This window comes from Oncorhynchus clarkii, chromosome 13 (genome assembly GCF_045791955.1).
Source record: "Oncorhynchus clarkii lewisi isolate Uvic-CL-2024 chromosome 13, UVic_Ocla_1.0, whole genome shotgun sequence".
NCBI classification, from domain to species: Eukaryota; Metazoa; Chordata; class Actinopteri; order Salmoniformes; family Salmonidae; genus Oncorhynchus; species Oncorhynchus clarkii.
The window spans coordinates 10816558-10828502 of NC_092159.1; the positions used below are offsets into that span (position 1 = coordinate 10816558).

General features: G+C 47.7%; 2 protein-coding genes across 3 annotated transcripts in view; both read left to right on the top strand.

Moving 5' to 3' along the window:
* LOC139424237 (uncharacterized) overlaps positions 1-11945 on the top strand; it is a 511968-nt gene that overhangs the window by 248631 nt on the left and 251392 nt on the right.
* LOC139423744 (neuronal pentraxin receptor-like) lies at positions 400-8376 on the top strand. 2 transcript variants are annotated; one of them, XM_071175366.1, is made up of 6 exons: positions 400-1535; positions 4960-5032; positions 5138-5299; positions 6651-6892; positions 7071-7250; positions 8128-8376. In XM_071175366.1, the coding sequence occupies exons 1-6, from the start codon at positions 816-818 to the stop codon at positions 8374-8376; spliced, it is 1626 nt and encodes a 541-aa protein (XP_071031467.1). In that variant the 5' UTR covers positions 400-815. The 2 variants fall into 2 exon arrangements, with proteins under 2 accessions (XP_071031467.1, XP_071031466.1); XM_071175365.1 differs by having other exon boundaries at positions 4960-5299.

Genomic DNA, 11945 nt, shown 5'->3' on the forward strand with positions numbered 1-11945 from the left:
TGATTTGATTTACTAGAGTATATTGTCCAGGCAGACTAGACTAGACTCGTGCTGTGCGTGGGGGATATCGTATCGAAGTGGTTTATGTTCCGGTCTGGTAATAGAGGATGTATGCATCATACACACTTCTGCTGTGAGCGCGCACATACACACACACAATCCATAAACGGGTGTAGTATTTTGGCCTCTCTCTCTCTCTCTCTCTCTCTCTCTCTCTCTCTCTCTCGCTCACACACACACACACGCCTCTATCGTATTAGATGGTGTTTATAATGTTATTTTCCTCTTCACCTCCAATGACGCATCCCACACATACACACCCTCCACTCCCTCGTCTGTCTCCCCGCCTACTCTGTCACGGTTCCCATAGTAACTACGGACGGAGGACAGGAGCGGAGCTTAGCAACACCGAGAGAGGGAGACGGTCTTTTGATTTAGGCCCGCTGACAGAACAATCGGTATTTCTACATTCAGAGAAAAACGCAACAAACGCGTCTGTCAACCGCTGTTTGTTTTCTGCGCGTTGGGAGTTTTTTTTTAGGGGTGGCGTATTATAATATAGGCCTAGGTTATTCGTTTTATTTAATCATATAAAAAAGCAGGTAGATTAATCAACTGATAGGCTATCGAGGAGCGGATTATGAAATCGCACGAGTGATGTTGGCTATAGCATTTTCATAGCCTAATGTAATCTAGATTGTGAGGGGAAAAACTGACCTTATTTTTCAGTAGAATCTATCTTTCCAACTGAATTTGATCTCTGATTTATAGGCTAATCTATTGATCGCTTTAGCCCATCTCGCCGCGCTGCCGCTATGAAGTTCGTTGTAGTCTTGGTCGGTGCTGGTTCCGTGGTTTTCCTCGGCGCGGTCATCTGCATCATCGCCAGTGTTTACCCGCGGAAAGCTGCCGCGCCCCAAGACCTGTCCGACAACGCGACTCTGTCTGCTGAGCCCTTGTTTTCCCTGGACTCGGTGGCTCACGCCGGTCCATTGGGCGCTCTCCATGGTGCTGAATCCTACGAGGGCGGCGGAGGAGGCGGCTTGGGGCTGGGGGGTCCCTCCACTCTCAATGAGCTCAGCCCCGGGGAGGTGACCGGTGGTGGTGGAGGGGCGCCGAAACAGTTCAGTTTCAGCCGGCTCATCTGCACTCCGATTCCCGCCGGAGAATGCAAGGCCAAGAGCATGAAGCAGCAGGCGGACGACCCTTCACTCTATGTGGATGAAGACTGGAGCTACCTCCGGACCACCGCGGACGACCTCCGGCAGACGGTGGTGCAGCAGAACGGCCAGATACTCATAGATCAGCGGACCATCCGTGAGCTGTCGGGGAAACTATCAGAGTGCGAGACCGGCCTGGAGGACGGGAGTCCCGGGCACTCCGAGAGGAGCCTGGGGGCCTGGGTGGGCAACCGCCGACTCATGGCCGGGGATGATGTGAGCTCATCGGCCGCTGTGCAGCTGCAGACCGCTAGAGCCGTGGAGGAGCTAGAGAGGGCCATTCTCAACCTGAAAGACCGCATCGAGAAACTGGAGGTGGGTTGGGTGAATATTGAGTATAGCTTACCCTATAGCCCAAAGCCACAGACTGTAGTCATATACAGTCTCGATATAAACTAGCTATAAGCAAACATATGAATAAGCTAATTTTGTAAAAAGTTTCAACAGTAGAGATAATGCGCCTTGGGAGAGCGTATAACACACGTTAGCGCCTTGGGAGAGCGTATAACACACGTTAGCGCCTTGGGAGAGCGTATAACACACGTTAGCGCCTTGGGAGAGCGTATAACACACGTTAGCGCCTTGGGAGAGCGTATAACACACGTTAGCGCCTTGGGAGAGCGTATAACACACGTTAGCGCCTTGGGAGAGCGTATAACACACGTTAGCGCCTTGGGAGAGCGTATAACACACGTTAGCGCCTCGGGGGCGCCTCGGGGGGCGCTTTGGGGGGCGCTTTTGATAGGTTTTGATAGGTTTAACCTATATGTCCCAGTGTCCCAGTATATGTCCCATCTCCAGTCAGTCACTGAGCGAGGCCTCTAGGCTACTACGGTTAGCATATGTATTATTTATATGATCAAGGGAGATTTATGCAATATGACTATATGGTTACTGATTGCTTGCCCCCAAACAAAGTGAATCTTTCAGTAGATAATCCAAAATAATGAAAAGCATGTCGCCACCAATTGTTAGTAATATCCAACACCGACAGAAAGACAGACAGACATGTTGCACAATCCAACGTCTCAACCTTACGCAACAAATAGGCTACAATATCAGCGCGGAAACAGAGGCGTCCCAATTCCAGAACCCCCACTTGGCGCGCCCGTGATGCATGGGGCGAGGCATAGGCTATATCACGTGATAACGAGGTAAATGACCATGGGTCTAGTATTCCTAACGGTTAGAATATCCTAATGACATCAATTATTTGATTGACTTCAGGACCTCTAACTCACCCCGACCCTCCCTCCTCCCTCCCTCCTGACTTGATAGACATCAGGATCCCTGACTCCCTCCCTCCTCCACCTCTCCTCCACATCCATCCATCCATCCAACTCACAGCCTCTCTCATCAGCATCATTACACGCACCCGCTCCCTCAGTGCAAGGGGATATAGTTTCTTTGATTTGCTGTCTCTCCCCCCTCACCACGCAGCTCTTACATCCACATCCGTCCATCCATCCAACTCACAGCCTCTCTCATCAGCATCATTACATGCACCCGCTCCCTCAGTGCAAGGGGATATAGTTTCTTTGATTTGCTGTCTCTCCCCCCTCACCACGCAGCTCTTACATCCACATCCGTCCACATCAATAAAATATGAAGGGATGCTGGATGAAGAGAGGAGAGACCTTGAGACTTAAGCCATACTGTGTATGTGTGTGTGTGTGTGTGTGTGTACACCTGTGTTTTTGCTGTAGCTTGCTGTCTTAAAGGTATTGAGTGTGTACGTGTCAGAGAGAGAAAGAGAGAGAGAGAGAGAGAGAGAGAGAGAGAGAGAGAGAGAGAGAGGGAGAGAGAGAGGGAGAGAGAGAGGGAGAGAGGGAGAGAGGGGGGTGAGAAAGCTAGGGAGGGTGAGGAAGATAGAGAGGGAGAGAAAGTGAGAGAGAGAGAAAGGACAGAGTAAATGAGAGAGGATGAGAGAAAGAGAGAGGGAGAGAGGGAGAGAAAGTGTGAGAGAGAGAAAGGACAGAGTAAATGAGAGAGGATGAGAGAAAGAGAGAGGGAGAGAGAGGTGAGAGGGCTAGGGAGGGTGAGGAAGATAGCCAGGGTGAGAGAGAGAGAGAGAGAGAGAGAGAGAGAGAGAGAGAGAAGAGAGATGGAAAGAGAGATGGAAAGAGGGAGAGTCAGTCTGATGTAAGAGAGGCTATTTTATTGCTTGAGACACTTAACATTTCCCAGTGCATTATAACATACTGCACAGTCCAGGAACAGTGAGTGTGAATGTAGTCTATAGCTGTCCAGGCATTCAATCTCTCCTCACTCCAATTATCTCTCTCTCTCTCTCTCTCTTTCTCTCTCTTTCTCTCTCTTTCTTTCTCGCTCTCTCTCTCTCTTTCCCTCTCTTGCTCTCTCTCTCTCTCTCTCTGTCTCTCTCTCTTTCCCTCTCTTGCTCTCTCTGCCTCCCATCTTCTCTTTCAGTCTGTCTGTCTGTGTGTATGTCTGTGTGCATGTCTCTGTGTGTGTGTCTGTCTCCTGTTGCTCTCTCTTGTCGCAACCCTCTCACTTTACTCGTACTTAGTTGCTCTCTCTCTCTCTCTCATACTCTGTCTCTCTGTCTCTCTTTCTCCATCCTTCCTCTTTCACCTACACCTACTAATTTCTCTCTTCCTTACTCTCTATTCACCTCCTCTCTCTCTCTCTCTCCCTTCCTTTCTATTCACCTCCTCTCTCTCTCTCTCTCCACTTTAACCCTATCTCTATTTGCCTGCCTGTCTTTTCGTTGTTTTCTTAAAGATGCAGTAAGTCATGTCAGAAGCTAGAATATTCATTATTTACCAATAACAACTGAACAGTCCAATAAAACTACACAACATAGTGGTCTAACAACAATATCTAGACTCTAGCAAGTAAGTTTAGTGGGTCAGAGTTCAATATTTATTTAGTTTCAAAGCACAAACATTTGTTAGCACATTTCTCAACCTGGCTTTAACCATGGAAGGAGCCATCATGCCCTGCTAATTGCAAGGGGGTTGCCTAGCAACACAAACCTCTGAGAGAGTCAATGTCTGCATTGCATATGACACATTTGCATGATTTGTAAATCTGTACCTCACAAAATAACTAGATACAGAGGGAAATATTCAGACCACTTGACTTTTTCCACACTTTGTTATGTTACAGCCTTATTCTAAAATGGATGAACTAGTTTTTCCTTCATCAATCTAAACACAATACAAAAACTGAAATATTACATTTACATACATTAAGAATTCAGACTATTTACTCAGTACTTTGTTGATGCACCTCTCGCTCGCTCTCTCTCTCCCTCTCTCTTTCTCTCTGTCTTTCTCTCTCTCGTTCTCTCTCTCTTTCTCTCTGTCTGCCTCTCTCTCTCTGTCTCTCCCTCTCTATCTCTCTCTCTCTGTCTCTCTGTCGCTCTCAATTCAATTCAATTCAAGGGTTTTTATTAGCATGAGAAACGTGTTAACATTGCCAAAGCAAGTGAGGTAGATAATATATAAAGTGAATATATAAAGTGAAAAACAATCAAAATTAACAGTAAACATTACACATACAGAAGTTTCAAAACAATAAAGACATTACAAATGTCATATTATATATATACAGTGTTTTAACAATGTACAAATGGTTAAAGGACACAAGATAAAATAAATAAGCATAAATCTGTCTCTCCCTCCTTGCACTATCACTCACTCCTCCACAACCTCCTCTTTTCTTTCTCTCCCTCCATACTAACCCCTTCCTCTTCTCTTTCTCTCTCCTCTCACAGTTGGAGATCGGCCCTGCTGCCCTGAACCTCTCCGTTGAGACTCCATCCCCCAGCGCCGGTGTGGGCGTCAGCAGTGGCATCGCTACTAAAGTTCAAGGGTCACCGTCATCAGCATCAACGACAGGAGGCGGTAGTGTCTCCTCGGGGAGCCGAAAGGCCCCTGGGGGCCCTGGCCGAGGAGGCGGAGGCCCCTGGAAGGACCTGGAAGGAGAGCTGGAGAGGAAGATTGAGATGCTGGAGAAAGAGCGGAAGGCGCTGAGGAAGGAGACACAGACACATCACAAACAGATAGACCAAGGGATTGATACTCTACACCACCGCATTGCAGAGCTGGAACAGAGTGAGTGGAACAGAAAGGGGGAGGAGGGAGGAGGGAGGAGGGAGGAGGGGTACTATATGGAACTAGCAGAAGGTCAAATAAGTTGAGCCCAGATTTGCTGGAAAGCAAAGTAGATCAGAAGGACAAAACGGTAACTTCTTCTTTTACTACAACTACTACTACTATCTGTTTCCCAGAGCCAAATGTAAACCATCTCTCCCTCCCTCTCTCCTTCAGTCTGACAGAGTACAACCATCCTGACGGCTACAGTATGTCCTCTCCTTCAGTCTGACAGAGTACAACCACCCAGACGGCTATGTCCTCTCCTTCAGTCTGACAGAGTACAACCACCCAGACGGCTACAGTATGTCCTCTCCTTCAGTCTGACAGAGTACAACCACCCTGACGGCTACAGTATGTCCTCTCCTTCAGTCTGACAGAGTACAACCACCGTGACAGCTACAGTATGTCCTCTCCGTCAGTCTGACAGAGTACAACCACCCTGACGGCTACAGTATGTCCTCTCCTTCAGTCTGACAGAGTACAACCACCCTGACGGCTACAGTATGTCCTCTCCTTCAGTCTGACAGAGTACAACCACCCTGACAGCTATGTCCTCTCCTTCAGTCTGACAGAGTACAACCACCCTGACGGCTACAGTATGTCCTCTCCTTCAGTCTGACAGAGTACAACCACCCAGACGGCTATGTCCTCTCCTTCAGTCTGACAGAGTACAACCACCCTGACGGCTACAGTATGTCCTCTCCTTCAGTCTGACAGAGTACAACCACCCAGACGGCTATGTCCTCTCCTTCAGTCTGACAGAGTACAACCACCCTGGCGGCTACAGTATGTCCTCTCCTTCAGTCTGACAGAGTACAACCACCCTGACGGCTACAGTATGTCCTCTCCTTCAGTCTGACAGAGTACAACCACCCAGACGGCTATGTCCTCTCCTTCAGTCTGACAGAGTACAACCACCCTGGCGGCTACAGTATGTCCTCTCCTTCAGTCTGACAGAGTACAACCACCCAGACGGCTACAGTATGTCCTCTCCTTCAGTCTGACAGAGTACAACCACCCAGACGGCTATGTCCTCTCCTTCAGGTCTGACAGAGTACAACCACCCAGACGGCTATGTCCTCTCCTTCCCCATGAGGACCAAGTACATGTAACAACCATCTCTCTCCCCTCCTTCTCCATCTCTCTCCCCTCCTTCTCCATCTCTCTCCCCTCCTTCTCATCTCTCTCCCCTCCTTCTCCATCTCTCTCCCCTCATTCTTCATCTCTCTCCCCTCCTTCTCTATCTCTCTCCCCTCCTTTGCCATCTCTCTCCCCTCCTTCTCCATCTCTCCCTCCCTCTCTCCTTCAGGTCTGACAGAGTACAACTATCCAGACGGCTATGTCCTCTCCTTCCCCGTGAGGACCAGATACATGTACGGCCTGGTGCGGAGAGAAATGCCTGAGATGTATGCCTTCACCGCCTGCGTCTGGCTCAAGGTGAAAGAGGGGGGTATTGGCACCCCCTTCTCCTACTCCGTCCCGGGACAACCCAACGAGCTGGTGCTGCTGCAGGGGATACACAACCCTGTAGAGCTTCTTATCAACGACAAGGTAGGAGTGTGTGTGTGTATGTGTGTGTCATTATCATATTCATTACTGAAACATATCAGTTATCTCCTCCTATTATTCATACTTGTATAGTTTTATGAATAACATTGATTGGTCGATTGATTGATTGATTGATCGACTGATTGGTGGTTGAGCTAAATGTCCCTCCCTTCACTTCTAGGTGGCTCAGCTGCCCCTATCCCTTGCCCAGGGTGTGTGGGAGCACATATGTTTGAGCTGGACCCTCAGAGACGGGGTATGGAAGGCCTACCAGGGGGGGAAGCTGAAGGGGCGCGGAGAGGGGCTGGCCGCATGGCACCCCATCAAGCCAGGAGGAGTGCTCATTCTGGGGCAGGAGCAGGTGGGTGAGAGGGATGTAGGTCTGGAGGGGTGGAGAGTTAGAGGGATGGAGGTCTGGTGGAGAGTTGGAGGTCTGGAGGGGTGGAGAGTTAGAGGGATGGCGTGATGGAGGGGTGGAGAGTTAGAGGGATGGAGGTCTGGTGGAGAGTTGGAGAGTTAGAGGGATGGAGTGATGGGTGGTGGAGTGTTAGAGGGATGGCGTGATGGAGGGGTGGAGAGTTAGAGGGATGGAGGTCTGGTGGAGAGTTGGAGAGTTAGGGGGATGGAGTGATGGGTGGTGGAGTGTTAGAGGGATGGAGGTCTGGTGGAGAGTTGGAGAGTTGGAGTGATGGAGGGGTGGAGAGTTAGAGGGATGGAGGTCTGGTGGAGAGTTGGAGAGTTAGAGGGATGGAGTGATGGGTGGTGGAGTGTTAGAGGGATGGCGTGATGGAGGGGTAGAGAGTTAGAGGGATGGAGTGATGGGTGGTGGAAGGATGGAGGTGTGGAGGGATGAGAGATTGAGGGGGGGTGGCTTATCCTGTGGCAAGAGAAAGTGAGAAGGGTGGGGTCGAGGTGGAGGGTGGAGGAATGGAGAGATGGATGGGGTGGAGTGATAGAGGGATAGAAGGGTAATAAGAAACCTTGAGAGGAACCAGACTTTTCTGTCAGGCTGGCTGGCTGGCTGGCTGGCTGGGTGGCTGGCTGGGTGACTGGCTGGCTGGGTGGGTGGCTGGCTGGCTGGGTGGGTGGCTGGCTGGCTGGCTGGCTGGCTGGCTGGCTGGGTGGGTGGCTGGCTGGGTGACTGGCTGGCTGGGTGGCTGGCTGGGTGGATGAGTCCCTGATCTCTCTCTTTCTCTTTCACTCTCTATCATCTCTATCATATTATATTTCCTTTCTAGGACACGCTGGGCGGTCGTTTCGACGCCTCCCAGGCCCTGGTTGGGGAGCTCTCCCAGTTCAACCTGTGGGACAGGGTCCTGAAGCCTGCTGAGGTATCCGCTCTGGCTGCCTGTTCCTTGGGCACACTGGGCAATGTGGCCCCCTGGACAGACCAGGACGTGGAGGTCTACGGAGGGGCCACCAAGGAGGCTGTGGACCCCTGCAACCAGCCACCCCGGGCCAGCCCCAGCTCTAGCCCTAAACAGTGAGGGGTTAGAGGGGTTGATAGAGGGGTCTCTTGGTTGTTATAAAGGGGAGCCGCTCAGTGAGGCCAGTGAGGGTAGTTGGTTTGTTGATGCTCCTCATAAGAGGGGGGTTTAAGGTGTTTTTCTGGGGCAGGGGTTGTGTGATGGGAAACTGGGGTAGAGATGGAGAGTCAGTTGAGTTGTTTTAAAGGGGCATTGCTATTTCCAAGAGAGGGTGGGTGTGCTTGAGGAAGCCTTTCGGAGGGTCTGGGATCAGGGGGCGTAGAGATTAGTTGAGTAGGAGTGTTGTTATCTGGGTGTTGTTCACCCACTGAAGGTGTTAACATCAACAGCGCTACAGCTGTTGAGAACAACACCCAGACTAGCTTTAGCTCCGCGGCCATGTGGGGAGATGTTAAGGGAAAGGTGCTGCTTTTTTTCATCCCTCTGATTTGTGTTTTAGAGATGAGATGAGATGAGGGGTGGGGGGGGGGGGGGGGGGTTCTCAGCCCCCCAGGGAAGAGCTACATACACCACGCCTCATCTCATCACATCTCATCACGTGTTCTGAAGCTTGTGCTTCTAACTTTGGAATAGGGATTTTCTTCTGCTTTTGGAGATGTGTTGCTACTCAACTGTGTTTGTGATCAACAACAGCTCGGTAAAAGTGAGCGTCTGGACTGCTTTTTCTACGGCGCCTTTTGTTGATTTTCTGTGCAGCAATGTTTTTTTTTCTAACACGGTCTTCTTTCTATGTGTGTGTGTTACGTGCTTTCAGACAAACCTGTCGCGACTCACAAAACCTCTCACAAAGATGCAATTGTAACGGCCCAGCACAACGTATTGCCATAGAGATAGCTGTTGTGAGTCACATGGATCATGTAAATGAAGACGTCAATTGATTTCTTAGATTCATAACATCCATCTGGTTGACTTAAAGAGGCAATCTGTTGAGTGATTGGTACATCCATTGTGGCAGGGTGTCCACTTTGTTGTTGTTTCAACTGCAGATTCGCCCTTTAAAGTGATTTGTGTCTCAGTGTGTTTTAATGTAGAGCTGATGGAATGGAATGTATATCTGTATGCATGAGAAAAGCTTTTTCAAAATTAGAGGTCAGAGGTCAGATTTCTAAATAGTCCTGTTTCCAAGACAGCAACAACACAAAAACGTACAACAATATGAACTATTGAATGGTGCGCTTCACCCCACAAAGGCCAAAATGAATACGCACCTCAAAGAATGTGTATTTAGCTTGATCTTACCTTCACAGAATTGCTTTATAAGTGGGTACAGAAGGGACATTGGGACACTGATGTTGAGTTGAGGGGTGTAGTGAAGAAAAGTGTCCCCAGATTATTGGGTGTCCTTCCCCCCACTTCACCATTGACATATGGTTGTAAAGTGCCTGTCTGGGTATTACACGCCCAATGCAAATGTCAACTGTATTTTATTCTCTCTCTCTCTCTTTCTCTCTCTCTCTCTCTCTCTCTCTCTCTCTCTCTCTTTCTCTCTCTCTCTCTCTCTTTCTCTCTCTCTCTCTCTCTCTCCCTCTTTCTCTCTCTCTCTCTCTCTCTCTCTTTCTCTCTCTCTCTCTCTCTCTCTCTCGCTCTCTCTCTTTCTTTCTCTCCCTCTCTCTCTCTCTCTCTCTCTCTCTCTCTCTCTCTCTCTCTCTCTCTCTCTCTCTCTCTCTCTCTTTCTTTCTCTCTCTCTCTCTCCTGCTATTGGTTATGATGTTATTGTAACCAGCTGTGATGTCAGTCAGTGTTGTGCTTGTTCATCTTGTGCACCTCCATGGATCTTCTATGATATTGTGACAATATGTGGATGAATAAAATAAAATGGTTATGATGTCGTAAGGAGGTACGTTTTGGCTCACTGTGTGTGTATAGTCAAATCCTGTGTGTGTGTGTGTGTCGTGACTGGTCCTCCACCCACACAGAAGGAACTGTGGAGTTGAACTGTGCTGCTCTCTGATCTAGTATCATCTCTCCCACACTAACTGTTATGTATCTGTCTCTCTCCCTTAAAGAGATACTGTTATGTATCTGTCTCTTTCTCTTAAAGGGATTCTTTATGTATCTGTCTCTCTCTCTAAAAGGGATACTTTATGTATCTGTCTCTCTCTCTTAATGTGATACTGTTATGTATCTGTCTCTCTCCCTTAAAGGGATACTTTATGTATCTGTCTATCTCTGTCTTAAAGGGATACTTTATGTATCTGTCTCTCTCTCTTAATGTGATACTGTTATGTATCTGTCTCTCTCCCTTAAAGGGATACTTTATGTATCTGTCTCTCTCTGTCTTAAAGGGATACTTTATGTATCTGTCTCTCTCTCTTAATGTGATACTGTTATGTATCTGTCTCTCTCCCTTAAAGGGATACTTTATGTATCTGTCTCTCTCTGTCTTAAAGGGATACTTTATGTATCTGTCTCTCTCTCTTAAAGGGATACTTTATGTATCTGTCTCTCTTTATGTATCTGTCTCTCTCCCTTAAAGGGATACTTTATGTATCTGTCTCTCTCTCTTAATGTGATACTGTTATGTATCTGTCTCTCTCCCTTAAAGGGATACTTTATGTATCTGTCTCTCTCTGTCTTAAAGGGATACTTTATGTATCTGTCTCTCTCTCTTAATGTGATACTGTTATGTATCTGTCTCTCTCCCTTAAAGGGATACTTTATGTATCTGTCTCTCTTTATGTATCTGTTTATTTTTCTTAAAGGGATACTTTATGTATCTGTCTCTCTCTCTTAAAGGGATACTTTATGTATCGGTCTCTCTCTGTCTTAAAGGGATACTTTATGTATCGGTCTCTCTCTGTCTTAAAGGGATACTTTATGTATCGGTCTCTCTCTCTTAAAGGGATACCTTATGTATCGGTCTCTCTCTCTTAAATGGATACTTTATGTATCTGTCTCTTTCTCTTAAAGGGATACTTTATGTATCGGTCTCTTTCTCTTAAAGGGATACTTTATGTATCGGTCTCTCTCTCTTAAAGGGATACTTTATGTATCGGTCTCTCTCTCTTAAATGGATACTTTATGTATAGGTCTCTCTCTCTTAAAGGGATACTTTATGTATAGGTCTCTCTCTTAAAGGGATACTTGATGTAGTTGTCCCTTTCACTTAAAGGGATACTTTATGTAGCTGTCCCTTTCACTTAAAGGGATACTTTATGTAGCTGTCCCTTTCACTTAAAGGGATACTTTATGTAGCTGTCCCTTTCACTTAAAGGGATTATTTCAGGGATACTTCCAAAGAGTCAGATGAACTTGTGGATGCCATTTGAATGTCTCTGAGGTGGTTTCATATTCCAATGCTAACTAGCATTAGCACAATGAATGGAATAGCATGCTAGCATGCTACAATGAATAGCATGCTAGCAGATACCCATAGACTTCCAGTCATTGCGCTGACGCCAGTTAGCAATTGCGCGAGCCCTAGTTAGCAACATCCTTCAAACTGTTTGTTTGTTGAACATCTTTGTTATTCTGTCTTCCCACTTCAACACTATATTTTTGCCTCTACTTTATAATCTTTGTTAGGTCCCCCTCTCTCTGTCTCTATCTATTTCCCAGGCAAGCACACA